The sequence below is a fragment of the Marmota marmota genome, unplaced genomic scaffold, assembly GCF_001458135.2.
Source record: "Marmota marmota marmota unplaced genomic scaffold, marMar, whole genome shotgun sequence".
Lineage (NCBI taxonomy): Eukaryota > Metazoa > Chordata > Mammalia > Rodentia > Sciuridae > Marmota > Marmota marmota.
In genome coordinates, this window is record NW_026000240.1 from 33,868,809 (window position 1) to 33,879,823 (window position 11,015).

Sequence of the window (11,015 nt, forward strand, 5' to 3'; positions counted from 1 at the left end):
CCCCGGCTTACTTTCAGTTTTAGCACTCAGTACTTCAAAGGCAGACAACCCAGGAAGAAGCACGCTCATATTCTACCCTACCCCAGATCTCCCAGGACTTTTCAATATTTCTGCCCAGGGGAGGACAAACTACTTTTGCTTCACCAATGCCTGAGATTGCAGATTTCCACAGTCATGTTGAGCATAAACAGAAGTTCTTTGTAAAGCTGTGGACCAATGATACAAAGAAATACAGACTACTTCAGAAGAGATGTCTTTCTATGGATGAGGTTTTATCAGTGTAAGTTGAATTTTGCTTAAGATTTTGCTTAAATACATTGATTGAAACTTGCCCCTTTCTAGTCTTTGTTTAATTGTTTTAAAACCTATGAATATGTGAAGGTTATTAGAAGAGTAATATCAAAATATTAAATAACTTCTTAAAAGAAAGGAGAGGCTTGGGGTGTAGTTCAGTGATACAATGCTTTCTTGGCATGGGTTCAATCCCCAGCACTGAAAAAAAAAAAAGAAAGGAACTTGGAGTATATTTCTACACTGTGTAAATCTAGATAGCTAATTTTGAAAAGATCATCAGATCAATTTTGGTAACCATCTATTCTTTTTTTTTGAAGCCAGGCTGCCAAAAAGCCAAGGACTATGTTGGACTCTTCTTTTTCTGATTACTAGGTCCAGAGAGAGCTGAGGAATTGTGTAAAGACAGCATGGGAGAAATGTTCTATGGAATATTCACCTCTATAATAGCCAGGTGGAGGCCTTTCATAAGCATGAACTCTACTTAGCATTTAGGGATAAACATAATTGATCTAGTAGCCTAAGTTTCCCATCCCTTTCCGTATTCATGAGTAGAAAATGAAGGTTGTGCACAGCAGTTTGCTCTCATTCATAGTGTCCATGGAAAGAGGATAAAGGTAAAAGAAAATAAACCTATGCATAGTCAGTGTAACTGGAAAGCTGCCAGAATTTATTGCATGTACCTTCCCCTATGCTCAGGTCATGCTGCCCTTGGGTATGTGTTGGCAAATGTTCTCAACATGAGAATTGACCATAAAGAACTCTAAACAGATGATATTAAAGTGGTCACAATCAGTTCATTCTAGCCTGCCATGGCCATTTTAAACAAAAGGAAATAAGCTTTTAGCAGAATATTAAAACTCAATTGAGAGGGTAGGTCCACTCTTCCTGGAAATCTATTCAGATAACCAGATACTTGCCTGTTCATTCAAAGTGTGTAGTTCATATTATTTGCTTGATATAGTTTTTTGATACAGTAAAATGTATCTGTGATTTCTATACAAATGAGATTCACTGATACTGAAAGCACATGTTTTAGTATATTCTTCCCCTTGAGCAGGAAATTTTTATGAGGCAATTTTCTAGTGAATATGATAGAAAAGTAGGGTACAAAAAGGCATCTCTCTGAAGAAGTTCATGTTGGTTCCTATCATTCAGCCTCTATAAAGCCCATGTACTGAACTGTCACATTACATGGGTGAACATGATATGGGGGCTTCTGGAAAAGAACAGATACTTACAAAAGCCAAAGGGTCACTGGTTGCAGATTACAGTCAGCAAACTGATTTGGTATGTGGAGGCATTTAATGGCTGCAGGGCTCTTCCTGAGCATAGCTCATGACCTGCCTCAAGAGAGGAGCAATGGACTCCATCTTCCTAACTCATCTATCTCCCTACCCAGCCCCAAGCAGTTCTGCCTACCTGGCATGATGACATCAGGAAATCCCAATTTTCTTGTAATTGCCAATCCCCTATTAAATACCATGGGATTTTCTCTTCGAATCTGTTCCATGTCTCCACGAAGAAGCTGCAGAGAAATAATAAGACCTGCAAAACAAAAATATTTTTTTACTCAAAACCACACTTTCACCCTATTATATAGTACTAGAAAAGACACAAAATTCATTTTTATTTTTTATTTTGGAGTGCTGGGGATTAAACCCAGGATGTTACACATACTAATTGCCACTCCACTATTGAGATACATCCCTAGCTCTGGTATTTTTCTTGAGAGGAAACAAATAATACAGAAAACATAAATGCATAAATTATAATGAAGAAACTTTTATAAAGCTAAAGGAATTTAAGTCAAGGTGACCTCAATATCCCATAGAATCACAGACTAAGATCTAGGAAACTGAATTGCCTTCCTCTCTGTTCTCCAGTACCCAGCCATGGTCTGCCTGGACCCCAGTTAATACAGAGTGAGAGGATGGAACTACCTAAGTTTTACATTCAGGAACTCAGAGAAAGCTACGGACTAGAAACAAGTGTGACCAGTGAAGAATTTGGGTCAGGGTATCTCATATTCTGGAAATGAGTGAACTAAAATGTGCTGGGTTTTATGCTAGGAGTATGTCAACGTGTGGGAAGTAACTTGCTGGTGCAACTTTGCACTGGCTTACAAAGAAAGCAAAAAGCAGACGTCATATTCTCTCTTCAGGAACCACAGCACCACAAAGAAAAGATGGGGTGCTTTTATGGGGCTAAGCATCACATCAGACCTAGTGAGAATTTCAGACCCTCCAGATGATCTTTGTTCAGGATTTAAGAATATGTAATGTTCCCTAAGGATGAACTGACTTCTGGCTCATTACATGCATCCTTGGATTTTCCACAAAGTTAGAATTTCCTGAGGTACACCTTTGTATTCCACACTCCTAAGGGTCTTTGCTGGCTAGAAGGCTGTTAGAGTCCAGTTTCCATGGAATTAGAAATCATCACCTCTGAGACAGTGAATAGACTAGCTGTTTACAGGACGATGAATTTAGATGCTAATCTATGGGTCAGCAGGAAGCATCCTCAATGATTTGTAAACTTGGGAGTTGAGCAGAAAATAAACTTCTATAGAAGCGAGGGAAGAAAGTGTTATTAAAATGAAGGCAGTAATAAGCATAACTGTGGAATAATGACCTGGAAATGCTGAAAGGGGAAGATATAGAAAAGTAGAAAAAGAAAGTCAGAAGAGTCACTCCAGACATCATATAAAACAGATAAAAGTATTCCAGAAACTGGGAATATGTACTCTTGTTATTGGCACTATTTGGTCACCTTCCAGAATCAGAAATGAGAGAAGGTGAGGTATAAAGGAAAAAGTACTACGATCAGTTTGGTCCAAACTGGGAAGGCAGCTAATCTGCTTCTGCCTGTCCTATACGAACAAAAGTCCAGAGATGTAGCCAGGCTGTGCTAGCCGGTGATATGTTATAATTCCAGTTTTTCAACCCTCGCACATGTTTGCCCAAACTATAAGGCCAGTTCTTTAGTTTCCATTCTCAGCAGGATAAAACTCAGTTCCAGAAAAACAATTTATCAGGAAATTGGAAGGATTGGGGCTTTTTATTTTAAAGGAGCTTTGTTATACTCTCACACAGAGACAAAGAGAGGAAATATGGTTCTGTTCTAGTTCAGACAGAACCTTAATATTATTTCGTTGAATTCTGCTAAACTCATATTTCTAAGAAACCCTGGGATTATATACATGGTTTCCCAGGCATGATTAGTACTAGGATCACAGTGTCCTGAAATGCAAACAATATTCCAGGGGTACTATGGTTTGAAAATCAGGTTTGGGGATTTTGACCATTTAAGTATTTTTTTTTTTTTTATAGATTAATCACTTGGTGAACTAAACTACAATTAGTTTATGAACTTGAAAGGTTGTGGGCCAGAATCAAGCCCACACTGATCTCTGTAGAGGAGTGTAGCTTGGGTGAACCTGCCCTTTCCTCACAACCCCAACTCATTTATCTTCATTGTCTTCACATGGCTATCAAATCTTATCAACAGGGTACACAGAAATCTACTGACCTAGGAGCTAGCCCAGTATGAGCAAATAGCTAAGGATAAGAGAATCTCTATAATTTGAGGGGGTGACAGTTGGAGGGCAAAGGAAAAAAAAAAGTAACTTCTTTATCATTCTGTATTGGCAAGAATTCAGTTAAGCACCTAGTGTTTGCCTTAAGCCTCTGCATTTTTGAGTACCCAAAATGACCTTTGAAACAGACTGATTTTTTCCCCTCTCTTCTGAAATCGAGAACAACTTCTTTATGCTGAGAATGGAAGCTGAGGGGCTGCCCTCACATAGCCTGACAGACTCCAAGGAAGCCAAGAATAGAGATTGCTCCTTCCCCAGGCATGTCTAACCCAAGGTAATTACATCTACATATATATTCCCTTCCTTTTGTCTCTTCACCACCTCTTCTCTTTAAAAGTGAGTTAGCTCACTCTTAAGATATTTCCAAGATGGAATTTTGGAACAATGAGAATCTTTCTATCTTCTTTCAAAGCTGGCTTTGAATAAAACCCATTTTCCTACATTTTGACTCCAAATATTTCTGGAGCAATGAACATGGTAGCCCAGCTTCTTCCATGGTTGTTACTGCTGCTGCCCAGGAGCCCCTTGAGGAAAGCGAAACTTGTGAGGATGCAGATTGAAGGTTCTATGAGAGTTACTTCTAGCTTTGGAGCTACCCAAAGGGATTCTGAACAGCTATTTCTACATTTAAATAAGAGAAAGTCGGGCTGGGGTTGTGGCTCAGAGGTAGATCGCTTGCCTCGCATGCGTGAGGCACTGGGCTCTATACTCAGCACCACGTAAAAATAAAATAAAGGTATTCACCTACAACTAAAAAATAAATGTCTAAAAAATAAGAGAAAGTCTCCGTTTGTGCAAGAGTTCAGATGCAGAGGCATAGAAAGAATGAAAGAAACCAAAAAGATGGAGGCTATAAAAACTGTATCCCCTTTCATAAGGACTTTTATCCTGAAACTTTTGGATTTTCTTCCTGGTTCTGAACCCCTGGTTGATTGAGGTACATGCCAAATAATGCTAGGGCATGGTCCTCAATGCAAGAGAGTGTCCATGAAGAGCTCAGAAAAGTGATCCACTCACCTACCCAGTATGTAACCAGTCCCTTGGTAACACTTGATATTCTACCTATCCATCATCTCAGTTGGGATCTAAAATATAAGAACTTGAAATTAAGTTAAGGTTATCCAATTTCTCTCTCAATTGGATCCCTCTAATTACCTGACATAAGAAAGCCATTTACTGAATTTTATCTGTTGTTAAAATTGGCCAATAAAAAAGTAACTGGACAAACTTATTTTTGTGTGGAAGCAACTTTGCTTTGTCCCCGCACCCCACCTTCCTGGCGCCTCTTGTTGAATGAGAATTGCATAAATTAATCTCAGTCCAAGACATATAAATGAAGCTAGTTAGTAGTAATTTAAAAATAAATAGTAGTAATTTAAGAATAAATAGAAAGCAGTGTGCCAACTGCTTTATTTATTTTCACTTTTCCTTAATGACTTTCATGCTACTGGATTGTGAAAAGTTCAGTCTGTGGATACACATCAAATAGGCAAACAATGGAAATGAAAAGCCACATATATCAGAGCTGCACTTATGTAAATTATTGCTTAACAATACATTTACTCTAAGCACTCAAAACCAATGTAGCAATTCTTTCTGCATTTTTAGGTGATTTGGCTTGAAGGGAAAGCAATAGGACTTCTGAAACAGACATACCAAGAGAGTAAACTGCCTATGTTTAACAAACAGTTATGTATGCCCACAGTCCTAGCTACTCAGGAAATTGAGGAAGGAAATCATTTAAGCCCATAAGTTTGAGACCAGCCTGAGCAACATAGTGAGGTCCAGTCTCAAAAACCAAAACTAAAAACAACAAAATGGATGACGTATATAACAAAGTAAATTAATTTTTTTTTTATAAAGATGCATGTTTATAAGAGACCTGAATTATTTTTTGAGCAATCTATGAAAACTCTCTGGCATGAAAATCCCAGAGTCCAACAGTGGAAAACCCACATTGAGAAGCTTGGCAATACATTAGAAAGGGCAGTGGCCTGTTGTCTAGACACCTGGGCTCTGCCCTGGTTCAGCCACCAAGTTATTTCACTGAACTTCGAATTTCTTATTAACAAGGGGGTTAAACACCTAATTCCAAGTTCTTAAACAGCTTCCAACACATACAAAAAGATGTAGTCTATTTCTCCTCCTCACTTCCATAATATCACAGGGACTTCTTCACAGTAGGGTTATCCTAACCAAGGCTCTCCGTAGTCTCTCTGTAGACTGTGGAAACAACTTCCCAGCATGGAGAAATGAGTGTGTTCTAACACTATTTAAATGGCCAATACCTTGAATTCTGGACAAAAATCTGAACTACATGCCCAGGACTTTCCTTTATTTTAAAATAATATTTTAAATATTTAATATTACTTGTTTCTTGCTTTAACCTCATAGACTGAAGACTGCCTAGTCCCGGCTCACTTTGGGGAATGTGACACAACTCATTATCCTAACCTGGTGTGGTAACAGTGGAAACTGCTCTTTTAGTATTTTTTTTTAAGTGTCTTACTACCACTGTGTCTCTTTTATATTCTCCATGTTTTTAACCATATCAAGCCCTAAGAACTTACAGAGGTACCTCTTTATCAATCAAATGAAACAAAGAATATAACAAATATTGCTGTGAAATACTGCTGTGAAATATTGCTGTGATATTTTTATAAATTGCTGGTAGCTTTCTTTGTTTCCTCTATTTATTAATATTTTATTTATTTTTGTGGTGCTAGGAATTAAACTCAGGGCCTTGTGCATACTAAGCAAGCATTCTACCACTGAACTACATGCCCAGGACTTTCTTTTATTTGAAAATGATATTTTTAATATTTAATATTACTTGTTTCTTGCTTTAACCTCATTTCATATTTAGGCACACACATATGGGGAAACTGTCATTTAAAAACAGGGAGGCTCTATTAGAGAGAATCTCTGGGCCCTCACTCTACAGTTTTAGAGGAATCAAGTGGTCCTAGCTGAAAATTTTCAATCTTTGCAGTCTCTGGTGTGGATTCTTTTCAATGAACCCTCCTATTTGGGTATCTGTTGAACCTGATATAAAAACTAAAGTTCTTGTCAATAAATACTCTCCTTCTACTGTCATTTAAGGCCAATTTTTAATTTCCAGCAAGGTCTATGAAAGTTTAAAGAAAGGAAGTTATGCAAAAACTTATGAAAGGTTATGAAAATTATTTGGAGATCAAAATTATAAGGAGAAACATGGTTCTATATAAATTTGATAACTATCTGCAAGGGTATATAAAAATTCAGATTTTAGTTAGTGCTTCTAATTTAATCAAGAAATTAATGCTCAAATTATAAAACGTAATCTAATGTACAGAATTTCACCAAGCTTTAGATAGAAATTATTTAAATAGAGCTCTAAAATAAAAGGAGGAAAAATGAAAAGAAGAGGTTAAGCTAAGATAAAAACTGCTTTGAAGTAAAGATTTTCTATTATAGTTCCAGAATGACTGATTGTTTCTCATTAGTGTAAAACATTTTTGGTGATGTTAACACTGAACAGTAATAGAGGATTGATATTAATATTTGTCCTACTCTCCTTTTTTATGGCTGGGGTAAGTTTTGTTCAGAAAAACAAAGAATTTGCTCTGTGACAACCCTGAAACACATTTTCCACTCTAGATTTAAACTGAAACTTTAGTTACCTATCAAAGCACACAAAATCCATCATAGAAAGAACAGAAAATGTAGTTTGGGCAGCAAATATTAGGGAAGGCCTAAAGTTATTACAAAAGAATTAGTAGAAAGTACCTACAAAAGGAAAAAAATCATCTTTAGAGAATTAAATACATAGCAACCAATCAACACCAACTGAAGTGCTGTATGATTAGCAAATACAACATAACACGTATTCTAGACAGAGTAATACATCACCATGGCTGGCGCTGGGGGCAGAGTACTTGGCGCTGGACTTTCGGATGATGTTCTCATGGATCTGGGCCCATTCACTCTCATTGTTGCACCTGCAACAGAAGGACAGGATTTATGGCTTCCCAGTATTTTAGTATTTGGTCTGATGTCTCAATGTATAACAATAAGTGAAGGGAAAAGAATTTCTCATGTTCTTAAAGAAATGAATATATGTATTATTAAATTTGACAAGGCTCTTTATATAGGTGTAGAAGATTCACACTTGGGGAAAGGGAAGAAACTCTAAAACTGAATCTTTACAAATACATATACGTGTATGTGCTTGTGTGTGTATGTCTTTGCATGTATGCGCGTATGTAGGTATCTCTCTCTATTTTTTTTTTTTTTTTGTGGTGCTGGGGTGGAATACAGGGCATTATACATGCCAAGCATACATTTTACCACTGAGATACCTTCCCACATTACAGATATTTTTTATTTTTATTTTTTAGTACTGGGGATTGAACCCAGGGGTACTTTACCACTAAACTACATCCCTGGTCTTTATTTTTATTTATTTATTTTTTAATTTTGAGACAGGATCTTGCTAAATTGCTTAGGGCCTCACTAAGTTCCTGAGGCTGGCCTTGAACTTGCAATCCTCCTGCCTCAGCCTCAGAGATAGCTGGGATTACAGATGTGTGCCACCATGCCCTGCAAAAATATTTTTTAAATGACAAAACATCCTCTTTTTAAGTGACAAGTTCTTTCTTTTCTAGCTCCCCTCACACACAACACAACACACATGCACACACATGGACCTCAGAGAAAAGTTCTTGATGAAAAAAACAGTTCTTCTCAACAAGAACTACTGTTAGAAACTTTGACTTTATTTACCATCCAACTGTCATTAAACTGGCACTATAGGAATGTCCTATTAAATTCAGGCGATGTGGATATAATGTACTTGTAGCTGTTTACAACCAGACTAGAACATAACAAGCTTGGAAGAGTGGTGGGTTTGAAACGTTCACTATTAAGTCCCTGTGGTCAAGGAGAAGGAAAGATTAGAAGATATGGTTGGATGCCTAAAAATGTAAGAATAAAAAATTCCTTCCAAGAGACTTTAGGAGTAAGACAAAAGAGAGACCAGAGAAATAACCCTATTAAGTTCTGATGTTTTAGTGTCTTAACTCTCTAATTGATAACTCAAAAAGAGTTGTTATTACACAGCAACTTGTAACAGAGCTTAGAACAGAAACTATGAATTCATCCTAATGCAGATACTTGGATGAAATACTTGGAATGACATTAAAATAATCATTGGGGACTGGGGTTGTAGCTTAGTGGTTGAGCACTTGCCTCGCATGCATGAGGCACTGGGTTTGATCTTCAGTACCATGTAAAATAAATAACTAAAACAAAGATAAAAAAATAATCATTGAAGATTGCATTTGACACTCAGAGGGTATTCTCTTGTTCTACCTTTCCCTCTGCTAATTAGAGGTATGGGTCTACAAATTGCAGAAATTTTCCAATCATCAAGAAAAATTCACAGGATCTTTCATTAGTTCCTCAGAAGTGTCCAGTCCAGCATGGCCATTTCCAGAAGGAAACACCAATAAGATTAATAGAATGTGTCATCTAGCAGTACGAAGCACTGTAGGTTTCCAAACAGTGGTATGGTATCCTCTTAGAGATAAAGGAGCTCAGTCACTAGATTAATTCTGATACTCAATCAGTAGTTGTTTTGGGCTTTTTAGCCCTATAAATAAGCTTCATGTACTCAGAGGTCTGAGAGGAATGTTTAAATGTAAGGTTTTCACAACCCAAGATTCTAAGGATACTTTCTGCTTACAGAATTCCTTCTGAACAAAGGAAGAGAAAAGTATCTATCTTTTTATTTTTATTTAATTAATTAATTTATTTTTGTTCCAGGAATTGAATCCAGGGGCATTTTACCACTGAGCCATTACCCCGACCTTTTTATTTTGAGACAGGGTCTTGCTAAGTTGTTTAGGACCTTGCTAAGTTGCTGAGGGTGGCTTTGAACTTGCAATCCTCCTGCCTCAGCCTCCTGAGCTGCTGGGAGTACAGATTTGTGTCACAATGCTTGAGAGAGTATTTTTTAAAATGATCACTTGTGACTTAGCAACATGGCATGAAATAAAAAAATGAGAGGTGCTGGCAGCAGCATACCCAAATCTTTTTGTCTGACATGCACATAGTCTCTCATCTTGTTCAACTAGTCTATATATCAGAGAAGTGCCCAGCCCAGCTGGTAAGGATTCAAAAGACTTATCCTATGGGATTTCCTCTTACACTCCAGCAACTCTACCCTGAGGGTAGAACAGGCAATCACACTCCAGGCCACACCACCTAATACTGCTGAGAAGGGAAGCTGACAAATCATTTGAACTCCAAAGGCAACAATTCTTTTTCATTGAGATTTTCTTTATTTTTCTTTTCTCTATTTAACTGTGACCTGAATGATTCATGGGCACTTATATATATTTATGATTCATGGATATATATATATATATATATATATATACATATGTGATAAAAAATAAGAAAATTTTCATAGTTTTTCATATGCACCTAGACAGAACCAATTGAGGCAAAATATACAAGTCATATGCAAACCAGGGGTGATATTTATGAGTGAGTAAGGGCAAATATGCTTTTTTTTATCAGTATTCACAGAATTGTCCACATTTTAGTTTCAACTTACATTGTTCTAATATGTGAAGTAATAATAATTGCTCTCCAATTATAATATGTAGATAAAAATATACAAACATTATTAAGTGATATGAAGGAGCCTACTTTACAACATAAAACCCACTCCATAAATGAAACAGAAAAGGAATCAAGAAAAAGAAAAACTTTAAAACCCTTAATAACCATAGATGTATTACTTTTAAAATTATTACTTTTAAAACTCTTCTCTATAATTTTCATATGTGACTTTGTACCCACAAAGAGTAGTCATTGTGAATCATTTACATTAATTATATAGCAGAAAAATTTCACAGAAAAAATTACTCAATAAATAAGTAAATATTTGAGAAATTTCTTTATGATATTAATATATAAGTTATTTAATCTAAAGGTCTTCAGATATGTGTGCAGATTTTCTAGAGACCATCTAAAGCAATAGAAGAGTTGTCAGATCATGCAGACCGTCACAGGCAAAGGGGAGTGTTTTTGCTATTTCTTTGATGGTAGTCGGAGATCATGAAGGGGAAGGAGGAAA

At 36.6% G+C, this 11,015-nt stretch overlaps 1 protein-coding gene across 10 annotated transcripts in view; it reads right to left on the minus strand.

Moving 5' to 3' along the window:
• Dock3 (dedicator of cytokinesis 3) overlaps window positions 1-11,015 on the minus strand; it is a 552,674-nt gene that overhangs the window by 116,163 nt on the left and 425,496 nt on the right. For all 10 annotated transcript variants that reach the window (XM_048794632.1, XM_048794629.1, XM_048794628.1 and 7 more), the window contains 2 exons: window positions 7,781-7,869; window positions 1,714-1,839 (listed from right to left, as the gene is read on the minus strand). In XM_048794632.1, coding sequence (XP_048650589.1) covers window positions 1,714-1,839; window positions 7,781-7,869 — 215 coding nt within the window. The remainder of the gene's footprint in view (window positions 1-1,713; window positions 1,840-7,780; window positions 7,870-11,015) is intronic.